The sequence below is a fragment of the Strigops habroptila genome, chromosome 19, assembly GCF_004027225.2.
Source record: "Strigops habroptila isolate Jane chromosome 19, bStrHab1.2.pri, whole genome shotgun sequence".
Classification (NCBI taxonomy): Eukaryota; Metazoa; Chordata; class Aves; order Psittaciformes; family Psittacidae; genus Strigops; species Strigops habroptila.
In genome coordinates, this window is record NC_044295.2 from 3,967,250 (window position 1) to 3,978,835 (window position 11,586).

The 11,586-nt window shown below is 58.0% G+C and overlaps 1 protein-coding gene across 1 annotated transcript; it reads left to right on the top strand.

Annotated features, from left to right (window-relative positions):
• The first annotated feature begins 5,617 nt into the window (after nucleotides 1–5,617).
• LOC115617818 (1-acyl-sn-glycerol-3-phosphate acyltransferase alpha-like) lies at nucleotides 5,618–10,732 on the top strand. The gene is made up of 6 exons (XM_030508776.1): nucleotides 5,618–6,171; nucleotides 8,695–8,828; nucleotides 9,128–9,303; nucleotides 9,415–9,510; nucleotides 9,723–9,795; nucleotides 9,965–10,732. Exons 1-6 carry the CDS (start codon nucleotides 5,909–5,911, stop codon nucleotides 10,210–10,212), a joined length of 990 nt encoding a protein of 329 aa, XP_030364636.1. The 5' UTR covers nucleotides 5,618–5,908; the 3' UTR covers nucleotides 10,213–10,732.
• The last annotated feature ends 854 nt before the right edge of the window (nucleotides 10,733–11,586 follow it).

The following is an 11,586-nucleotide window of genomic DNA, read 5'->3' on the forward strand; positions in this document are numbered from 1 at the left end:
ACGGTCCCGCGGAGGCTGCGGCAGCGGAACGAGGGCGGCGGCTTCGCGCAGAGCCCAAACCAAGCCGCGGGAGCGGGCGGGGGCTCCCGCGGCTGCGGCTGCTCTGGGCGGCACTGTTCATGTCGGCCTCCCGCACCCCGGGGAGGGGCTGGGGCTCTGCCCCGGCCCCGAACGCGGCCGCATGAGCCCGGCTGCCGGCGCCAAACGCAGTGCCGGGTCCCTGCGTCTGAGCCCTGAACGCGGCCGCACGATGCGGGTGTGACCTCGGAGCACGGGGCTGGTCCCTGGGTCAGGCTCCACCCCGCAGGACCCAGACCCTGCTCTGGGCACCGAACCGCAGCTCTTGGTCTCTCAGCTTTAGCGCTGGTTGCATGAGCCTGGCTCCCAGCACACACACACGGCGCTTGGTCTCTGTTTCAAGCCTCCCAAATGCAGCATTGGGCTCTCCTTGGGAGCCCCAAAACGGGCTGCGGGACCCTCGTGCCAAGCACCCAAAATGCAGCACTTTTAGTTTCTGAGCCCTTTGATGGGCCACATCAGCCTGTTCCCAGGCTCCAAAACACAGCTCTTAGAGCTGAGAAACAGAGACTAACAAACAGCAGCCCCATGAGCCCATTTCTCAGCTCCCACAAACCACAGCATTTAGTCTCATTCTGTGCCCCAAAATGCAGGACCTCGTTGCCATTTCTGAGCCCTAAATCTGGCAAAACAAGCCTCGTTTTGAGCCCTCCAAACACTGCACTCAGTGTTGGGGTTTTTGTGCGTGTGAGTCCTAAAACTGGCTGAGTGACCCCAGGTTCACACTCCAAACACCAGCAACTTGTCTGTGTTTCTGAGCCCTGAACGTGGCTCCCAAATCACAGGAGTTCATCTCTATTTCTGAGACCTAGAGCTGGCCATATGAGTCTTGTTTTGAGCCCCCAAGCACAGTGGGTTTTTGTGTTAGCCCTGAAGCTGGCCAATGAGTCTCATGTCAAGCCCCCCAAACTCACACTTGGTCTCTTTCTGTGAGCCCCAAAACTGGCCAAGGGAGTGTGGTTTTGAGCCCCCAAAGTGCAGGACTTGGTTCCTGGTGCTGAGCAGCAAAAGGCAGAACTTGGTCGGTGTTTCTGAGCCCCAGCATCAGTCCGGTAAGTCACCTCATGTCAGGATTTCTATACATGGGACTTTGTTTCTCAGCTCTGAACCTGGCTTTTGAGCAGCAAAACATATGAGTTGGGATCTGTTTGAGCCCCACAACTGACCACATGAGCCGAGTTCCAGACTCCAACACATGGGGCTTGGTCTCCATTTATGAGCCCCAAATCTGGCTTTAGAGACCACGGTTTTGAGCCCCAAACCTACAGGACTCAGTCTCTGTTTTTGAACCCGAAACAGCCCCAGGAGCCAGTTGGTTTCCGGACTCAACCGCTCAGAACTTTATTTCTCAGCTCCGAGCCCGGTTCCAGGCCAGGCTCAGCAGCCGGTCTCTGCTCCCATGACTCAGCCGCGTGTGCCGGAGCCCGGGGTGCCCTCCCTGGGGACGAGCCCCGCGCTCTCGGGGAGCCCCGAAGCCGGTGCCCAGCCCGGCAGGGCTCGGCCCTCTCGGAGAGCGGGGCCCGCACCAGCCCGGCAGCCACGTCCGGGAACGCGGGGTTCGTCCCGGCTCCGCAGCACCGACCGGGGCCGGTCCCCGCTCTCGGGCCCGGCTCTGCTGAGCCGCAGCGCCCGCTGGAGCCCCAAACCGCTCTGGAAGGGGCCGGGGGACCGGCGAGGGCGCCAAGCTCCGACCCTCCGGGCTTTATCCCCCGGGACCCGTACAACCAGCGGCTCTGTCGCCGCGGTCTACGGCGCATCCAGACGCCCCCAGAGCCGGGCCCCTCGCCCGCCTCTTGTACGAACATCGCCTCGCCCTGCCGGTCCCGCCCCCTCCTCTTATAGCTGTAACGCCACCACCCTTGCCCCATCCCCTAATTTCACAGGTCAACCCCGCCTGCCCGCTCATCGCCCGGCCCGTCCAAGTACCCGGCGGCGCGTCTCTCCTCTTCCTCCCTCCCTTCCTTCGGGGGCAGAACGTGCGGAGTTGGGGGTCAGTGCCCAGCCACAGCCCCAGCAACGCCACTTCCACACCGGTTTCCACCACGACCACTTTTCTTTTCCCGTTTGACCCGGCTGCGGCTCTCGGGAGCGGCTTTTCCCCGAGCTGCGTGGCCCCGGGACCTTCCACCGGGACCCATAACCACTCCTCGCGTCAGCCGGAGTCCCAAGGGGCCGGTTCTGGGCAATGGCCCTGTCCCAGTACCGGAGGACCCGAGCTGGGGAGGTTCATTGTTATACCCAGAGTGAGATTAAGACACAAACGAGGTTAAATGCTGCTAATCAGAGAGACTTACTGCTTATTTAACTAAATAAAGTAGTTATTTACTGTGATAAGAAAATAGCAATAGAAAAGGGAGAGAAAATAGAAAAGAAGGAAATTTAGAAGCAGTCGGGATAGAGTTGCAGCGAGAGGTAGTCACCACCATGGATCCAGCAGCATCTCATTGGTGTGTAGTCTCCATGTCTCCATGTACTTCGGTGGTGGGGGTCCTAGTCGCCGTTTGATCGGTCCCCCATCACACCACTCACATCTCCCCAGACACAGGCCACTTAAACACCAGTGAACCTCAGGAACCACTGAGCAGCATTAGCTGCACGGCCCCACATGTCCCCAGTCCCGCAGCCCCTCCGCGCGGTGCCAGGGGTCCCACAGCAGGCTCCTGGAGTGCCATGTGCTGAAGCAGCGTCCCGGGCGCAGCCTACGGCAACTCCTTGGGAGTGGCACGGGGCAACACTTCCCATGGCCAACCATGACAGTGAGGAGCCAGCTCGGCCCGGGCTGCCCCCACAGCCCCGGCATCAGTCCTGGCACCAGCCCTGGCACCAGCACTGGCACCAGCCCCGGGGGGCTCACCCAAACCGGGTCAGACACATCAGACCCATGGCTCAGGACAGTGCTCTCAGGCAGCCAACAAACCAGCTCGCTAAGTGCAAACGTCCAGGCCCTGCTCCTAACCTAAGGTGCCAGGACAGAAAGCTGGTGCTGGGCATCACCTACACATAGTGCCCTCCAGAGCAGTGCACCCCAGAAACCAGCATCTGTAATTACCCAGGCTGCTGTGGCCTGAATACGGGGCTCCCTCCAAGCTGGGGGGTGTGTGTGTGTGTGAGGCTCTAGTGGGGGTATGTAAGCGCCTGATGTGGGTACCGGGGCACTTTGGGGAGCTGCTGGTGGTTGGTGCTGGGAAGCAGAATGGGATGCTCCTTGCTGAGCACAGCATTGGGAGAGCTGGATCCAGCCAGAAGCTTGTTCCTGAAGGGGATGCAGAGGGGCAGCAGTCTGAAAAGGGGTGATCCTGGAGATCCACAGGATTCAGTGTCTCTGCTGCTCACCAGGAAGAAGGGGGAAGTAGGGACAGATGCAATTTGGGTGCTGGAAGCTGTCTCCTGCCTCTGCCATTTCCCCAACCTGACTCAGGGGTGACAGGAGCTCTGACCCCAGTGGGATTACAGGCCAGTTGCCAGTAGGCTTTGCCTTAACAGGAGAGCTCCTAGGAGAAGACTTCAGGGCTGGTTGTCACCTGGAGCTCCAAGCATGCAGAAAGCTGGTGCTTAAGCTTAAATCCCCTCCTTCTGCCCCCATCCTGTGTCAGGACTGTCCCATCTCTCTCCTGGTGTCCCAATAGAAAGGAGGGTTCATCCTCCCTGAGCCCAGGAATAAGCTGTGCTCTGGCACAGGCAGATTTTCCCCCTGCAGCAAAATTCAGCCTGGCTCCTGCTGAAGCTGGAGGAGAAGCTCCCAAACATGGAGCAAACAAGTCGCATTGGGCTGCAGCATGAAGGCACATCTCCTGCAGGCTGTAAGACTGCCCCAGAGAGCAGCAAGAGCAGAAGAGAAGGAGACCATCCAAAAGCAAAGCTGAGTTTGGTGGGAAAGGAGGTGCACAGAGGTTTCCACATCCGTATGGACAGAAAGGTAAGGAGGAGGAGAGAAGTCACCTGGGAATGGGGTGGACAGGAAGGGTAGGCTGAAGATATGGCCCAATCTTCGCTTGAATATGAAAATAATGAGAGGAATGGGAGGATGAAGCAATAGGGATTGCAACACACATGGTGGAAGTAACCCCTGGAACCTTCTCTGGGTCATGCTGGATGAGCCGGGGCACTCCTCAGCTGGCAGCAGGGGGAGCATCACACAGCCAGGAGCACAAAGGCGCCGGCTTGTACCCTCATCAGCAGGAACAGGGAGAGGGTGAGGGTGCAAAAAGCAGCCACAAGCATGGAGTGGAATGGAGCAGGAGTGATGCAGAGTGGTTTTGCTGAAGGTAGGTTGTGTCAGGTGAGGGCAGGGCTGCTGGGTTTGACCCAGGGGATGTGATGCTTCTCTCCAGTGAGGTATAATGGGACTGTCTGCACCAGAGCTGTGGTGGGGTTGTGATGGGAAGGCACGAATAGAGGCACTCTGCTCACAGGTTCCTGCTCAGAGACGAACTGATGGCTTGGGGCAGCAGCATGAGCACATCCTGGCAGGGTTGGGACATGGAAGAGCCGGGCTGGGAGATGCTGCTGGTGGCTGAGAGCAGGCCAGAGTTAGCTCTGCAATCACAAAAGCAAGACCAGAGCTTCTGCAGCACAACCCAGTGTTGGCCTGGATCCTGCGTGCTCAATGCGAGAGCAGCAGAGCAGAGGAGAGGCTAATTACAGCCTGCGCAGGCTAACTGCACCTCTGTAAACACCTAACGCAATGCAGCCCCTGGCTGCCAAATGGGGCAGCCTCTGGCATCTCCTTCAGCCGAGGTTAGGAGCAGGGGGTGACAGGGCTTAGGCCCCTATGGCATTGCTTAGAGCTTGGTGACACACGCTGGGCCTTGGGAGAGGAACAGCAGAGAGGCTCCTGCAGCCCAGCTTGGGGGGAGCAGAGAGACAGCGAGTGCCGACACCACATGCCTGCTGCAGACCTGGACAGGGAGCAGCAGGGGGATGTCTTCCAATAATCCGATGTTTGGGGATTAGCCATGATGCCAACAGGGATCTGTGACAAGCCTTGGGGTGATGGGCATGGACCAGAACCAGCTCCTGCTGTCCCTATGAGCTGAGATCCTCCTTTCCCAGGGTTGGGGTCCCTGTGGCCGGGAGAGGTGCCCAAAGCATGAACATGTTTGTGGGCAACAGATCTGATTGTGTCAAGTCATAGAATCATAGAATCAAGCAGGTTGGAAAAGACCTTTAAGATCAAGTCCAACCGTTCCCCAGCAGTGCCAAGGCCACCACTAACCCCTGTCACTAAAGGCCTCGGCTACATGGGGTGTGAACACTTCCAGGGACGGTGACTCCAGCCCTGCCCTGGGCAGCCTGTTCCAATGCCTGAGCACCCTTTGGGGAAGGAATTGTTCCTCAGCTCCATCTAAACCTCCCCTGGTGCAGCTTGAGGCCATTTCCTCTTGTCCCATCCCTTGTTCCTTGGGAGCAGAGACCAACCCCCTCCTGGCTCCATCCTCCTGTCAGGCAGTTGCAGAGAGCGATCAGGCCCCCCCTGAGCCTTCTCTTCTGCAGACTAAACCCCCCCAGGTCCCTCAGCCGTTCCTTATCACACTTGTGCTCCAGGCCCTTCGCCAACTTAATTGCCTTTCTCTGGACCTGCTCCAGCACCTCTGCAATGGCTTTTAACAGCCCAGGAAGGCACTTCCCAGCAGTGACACCTTGGGTAACCCAGGGTCCCCGGCATTGACTCACCACCACTCTCCACCCTTGGTGGGGTTGCCTGCCTCCCATCTGAGCCAGTCTATCCTCAAGCCTCTGCACAGGGTGAGATACACGCAGCACCTTGCCCTGGACCAGCCCCAAACGCCCACATGCTGCTCTGCTGATAGACCTGATTCATCCACCATTCATGCTCCTCGGCATCCCCTGTGCCACTTACCCTCCTCCTGGGCTGAGCTCCTCAGCATCCTCCTGCCGGGGCAGCATGATGGAGGTGGTCCTGCTCCATGGGCTGCTGCTCCTTCTGCCCTTGGCAGCCCTGCTGCTATACCGGTACAATGCCACCTTCCACTACTTCTGCAAGATGGCCTTCTTCAACTGCTGGATCATTGCCATGGCCACCCTCCTGTCCCCCTTTGCAGCTCTTCGGGGACGCTCTGTGGAGAACATGAAGTGAGTATGGCATGGGGATGTGTGTCCGTTGTGGAAATGGCTGGGTGGAGGAGCTCGTGTGGGTTTGTGAACACATGCTGTCTCCTGCCCTAGCCATACTGGTTGAGTCCTGGGGCCACATCAAGGACTGTGGTCATGTCCACATGGCAATGAAGTGTGTGTCTGCATCTTCTGGTGTGGTGAGAAGTTGCTGGCCGTCCCCAGGGAGGGTTACACCATGATGGAGGTGGCCAGCTAGGTCAGGATTAATGGTCCCTGGAGGATGACATAGCATAAAAGGGATCGTTCTTGGCCATCACTATGTTGGGGTCATCAGTTGAGTGGGTTATAGGGAGGGTTTGGCCAAGGTTGGAGGTACCATCATTAGCAGGATGGAAATGCACACCCATCACCATCTCCCTGCCCAGTGGGAGCCTCAGGGACTGTGCTTTGGCAGAGAGATTTGGGGATGTCTGGGTGCCATCAGCTGTGGGGCACGGTACAGTCCTGTCCCGGCTGTCAGCTCTGCTCCAGGGTGGTGGCAGCCCAGATAACATCACGAGAGGAAGGTCTGATTGCTTCCAAGGGTGTTGCAATCTTGACACTGGATTCCTGGGCATGATAAGCATACCAGGAGGGATGTCATTATGTCAGGGTGAAAGATGTCCAAGCTTGTGGCATCGCTGGGCTCGAGCCATCAAGTGTCGGTGCCGATGGATTCCGGGCCCTCGGCAGGAGTGTGGTCAGAAGTTTGATGTTATCAGCCCGATGTGTAGCCGCTCTCCATGCAGAATTGCTGTGCACACACGGATGCATTCAGAGGTGCTCTGAGCGCTGGCGCAAACGCTTCCGGCTCAGCGGAACTCCCCGGGTGACGCAGCGTGACTCACGCTGCCTTATCTTGTCCCACTAACACCTCGCAGCCATCCTCCATGGGAGCATCACGCCCAGATTTGTCTCCTCCTCAGGCTCCAAATCCCAAAGCCTCTGGCTTGGAGCACGCTCCTGTCATTACTCGTGGCTTTGGGGCATTGCCATAAGTGTTTTGCTTGTCTGCAGGCACAGGGATCTCTAAGCCTACATCTCCCAAGGGATAGGTGTTCTGCTGATACAATGGACCCTCTAAACATCATGTCTCCTTCTTCCTCTGTGCCTACCTCTGCTCTCCCCTCCCAAGCTTCTTCTCATCCCTCCCTGGTGCTGAGCTGCTACTGACAGCCCCATGCCCTGCCCCTGTGGGCTCCCTGGGACCAGTCGCTGCCAGATGTGTGGGTCTTGGCATGGATGCTCTTCATGCCATGGGTTGGAGAGTGCCCCATTTCAACGCCAAAAGCATACCAGCTCTTTATCTCCACTGTGGGTGCTGCAATCCCTGTTACTTCATCCTCCCTCCGTTCCTTTCGTTACTCTCATACTGAGCGTCACCTTCATCAGCTCTGCCATCCGGTCCAACCCTCTCTGGATGGTGACACCGCTCTTCCTTGTTCCTCCTTCTATCTACACAGATGAAAGGCCCGTCTCTTCCCGATGCTGCAGGTCCCGTGAAGCTGTTCTTTGTGGTTTCCTCTGATGAATGAAGCAGAGTTGGTTTTCCCTTCCCTGCTCTCTTCCCCCTCCACCTGCAGCACAAAGCTTGATGCCCACTTTGGCTGCTCTTTGGCTGCTCTGCTGGGACAGTCCCTGGAGACATGCACATCCCTTTAAAACCATCTAGACTGTTCCTCTGCATGTCCACCTTCATAGAATCATAGAATCAACTCAGTTGGAAAAGACCTTCAAGCTCATCAAGTCCAACCATTCCCCAGCACTGCCAAGGCCACCACTAACCCATGGCACTGAGGGCTTCATCTACACAGTGTGTGAACACTTGCAGGGACGGTGACTCCAGCCCTGCCCTGGGCAGCCTGTTCCAATGCCTGAGCACCCTTTGGGGAAGGAATTGTTCCTCATCTCCATCTAAACCTCCCCTGGTGCAGCTTGAGGCCATTTCCTCTTGTCTTATTCAGAAGTCAACCACCTACAGCTCAGGCCCCCTCCGTTTCTATCCAGCTCCTCTGGCTCTATGTGTCTGCAGTGCTGGTGTCTGGGTTTCCGGCTGTACACTGGGTGAGCCTCAGGGTGTGAAGCTTACCTGGCCAAAGACTGTGGTCCTCGCTGGGATGTGATGATTTGCACTTTGGCTGCAGGCAGACATCCCATCCCTTCTCTTCTTGCTTTCCTATCATCCCTGGACATCAGAAAGTCTGTTTTATTCCCTTGTGCTGGCTGCTCTTCCTTATCAGCAGCTCCAATGCAGACTTTCTACTACTGACAGCAGCTGGTCTCACCTTGGAGGTGGTTGCAAGGTTAGTAGCTCTGAGCTATGCAGGCTACAGACGTGCTTAGAAAAGCAAAGGCTGAATACAGATCCACTCTGGGACACAGTCTGTGCTCATTCAAACCAGACCTAGCCTGGCCCATCTTGTGCTTTGCTCCCTGAGTGGGAAAGCATCACACAGCCCTGCTCTGTGTGATCTGCTCCCCATGTATGTTCCTCTGCCCTAGGCTCCTGCGTGCTGCGATCCTCCCCCTCAAACACTTGTATGGCATCAAGATGAAGGTGTGGGGCTCAGAACACCTGAAAACTGAGGAGCTCTACGTGATAGTTTGCAACCACCAAGCTTCCCTTGACCTCATGGGTACGTGCAAGGGAGATGGGGGGCTCAGCACTTGCATGGGCAGCCTTTGGGGTGCTGCAGGGGTGGACCAGGCTCACCCTGTGGGGTCCCAGAGAGGCCAGGACCAGGGTTTGTACAGGGCAGTGTGGTAGGCATAAGCCAGAAGAGGTGGTGGGACAGGAGCTCAGGGCTATGGGTGTGCTACAGAGAGAGGGTTGGGCCAATGGAGGATGATGCCAGGTCACTACAGCCACAGGGCTGGTTGGTGCTGGGTGCCATTGGGCAAGGATGGATCCTTTCCTCTCCCATCCATCCTGCAGGCATGGTGGAGGTCATCCCTGACCGCTGTGTGCCCATTGCCAAGAAGGAACTCCTATACATGGGCATGGTGGGGTGGGCCTGCTGGCTCAGTGGCATCATCTTCATCGACCGCTACAGAAGAGAAGATGCCATCAATGTCATCTCCCAGACGGCCAGGACCATGCGGCGTGAAAATGTGAGGGAGGGCAGCAAGGGGGGGAGCTGGGGAGCAAACACCAATGGGGCAAAGGGGGTTCCCAGGGTGACTGGGTTGGGTGATGCTCGCGTCTCCCCCTGTCCCACGCAGATCCGAGTTTGGATTTTCCCTGAGGGCACCAGGAACCAGGACAAATCCATGCTGCCCTTCAAGCGTGGGGCTTTCCACTTGGCTGTGGAGGCTCAGGTAAAGCCCACCTTCCCCTTCACTTGCCCTTGATGGAGTGGAGGAACGTGCACCCTGGGGCAGTGGGATGGGGGACATGAGGGTCTTATGAGTTCTGCAGTCCCCAGGAACAGGCACCCTGTGAGGGCACAGGGACCTGCTGAAGCCTGGGGCATATCAGGAGCTGGAGGGGGTCTGCGTGATGGACACCCCTAACACTCTGTGTCCTCCAGGTACCCATTTTCCCCATCGTGTTCTCCCCGTACTGGGACTTCTTCAGCTCCAAGGAAAAGAAATTCACCTCTGGTAAGTGGTGGACAAGAAGCCCCATTGCTGGTAGGTGGTCAGGGCTGGTTGTAGGGATGAAGCATGTGGGGCTTGGAGGTCTCTTTGTGGAACATTGAGGCTGGTGGGGAGACCTGCTCCCCAGAAGGTTCATCTAACAGCATCTCTGATCTTTCCCTTCTCTATCCAGGGACGTGCACCATCCAAATCCTCCCCAAGGTGGAAACCCAGGGCCTGAGCTCCACGGATGTCCCTGAACTGACCGAGACTGTCCGCCAGGCCATGGCTGATGCCCTCGCTGAGATGTCTGCAAGTTGCTGTGGGGACCAGAGTGCTGAGCAGCCTCAGCTTCCACACTGTGCTGGGGCTGAGGCTGGTGCTGGCAGGGCGATGGGCAGCCCCCCGTGCGAGGAGAACACAACTGGGACCAGCAATTAGCCACATGGATCAACCCCCTCGGGGCCACAAGGGAGGTGGCACAGCCGGAGGCTGGGCCATGCTGTCCCCTTGTCCCCTGTGGATGTGTCCACCAGACCTGCCACTGCCCCAGCAGCCTGGAGCAAGGGGAAGCGCAACACTGCGGGATGGGGACTGGGCAGCACCCCAAAAATAGTGCAAGGTGCCCCTAAAACCCCTTGCTACGACTGTGCATCCGCTCCCCAGGGCATTGCCTGCCTCCCCGCAGCTTGGTGCTGTGTCTGGTCCTGGGTAACAAGCCCTGTCTGCCTGGATGGCTCCTGCCCGCGCACTGGGAAGGGGACAGAGATGTGCCAGGCAGGACTGGGGCTTCACTGCACCATTTTCCAACCCTGATGGTGTGACTCTCAGTGAGGTTCACCCATGGGCTCGCTGGGTTGCTTCTTCCAGAGGCTACTGCAAGCTGGAGATGCTGCTCTGATGCACCAAGCTCTGGGGTGGGGTCCAGAGCACAGAGTGTGGCTTGGGGAGGAGCAGGAGGTCCAGGGGACACTGCCACGATGCTGAACTGCAAGACAAGGGTGCGAGATTAAACAGTCCTTGTGTGGTGCTGTGTGTGCACAGTGTCCTGCCTGCGCCTCGGGTGCTGAGGGGAGTGTGGGGAGGGGGATCCATCTCCTTATGGCCATGTGGGGTGTCTGTATCACTGCACATGGAGCATCTCTATGGACACCATAGGTTCTCTGAGGGCTGGAGCAGCTCTGCTCTGGAGCCAGGCTGAGAGAGCTGGGCTGGGGCAGCCTGGAGAAGAGAAGGCTCCTGAAGGGGAGACCTTAGAGCAGCTCCAGTGCCTAAAGGGGCTCCAGGAAACCTGGAGAGGGGCTTTGGACAAGGGCCTGTAGGGACAGGCCAAGGGGAATGGCTTTAACCTGCCAGAGGGGAGATTGAGATGAGCTCTGAGGCAGAAGCTCTTCCCTGTGAGGGTGCTGAGGCGCTGGCACAGGGTGCCCAGAGAAGCTGTGGCTGCCCCATCCCTGGCAGTGTTCAAGGCCAGGTTGGACACAGGGGCTTGGAGCAACCTGCTCTAGTGGAAGGTGTCCCTGCCCGTGGCAGGGGGTTGGAACCGGATGAACAGGAGGGACCTCCAATGGCCTCCAGACCATGGCACAACCAGACCCATCCACCACCTGCCACCTTCCCTGGCCTGTTCCCTGCAGCTAGGGAAGGCTTTGGGCATCTACTGGCTCCTTCCCAACAGAGCAGCTCCCATCCCAGCCACCCCATGGTGGCAGTAGAGCAGGGGAAAAGGCAGCGCGTGGCTGTCCCCAGTGCCGGTTGCAGGGTGGGCAGCCTCCACCTCCCATCTTCACATAAGATGTGCAAGCCATGAGCAAA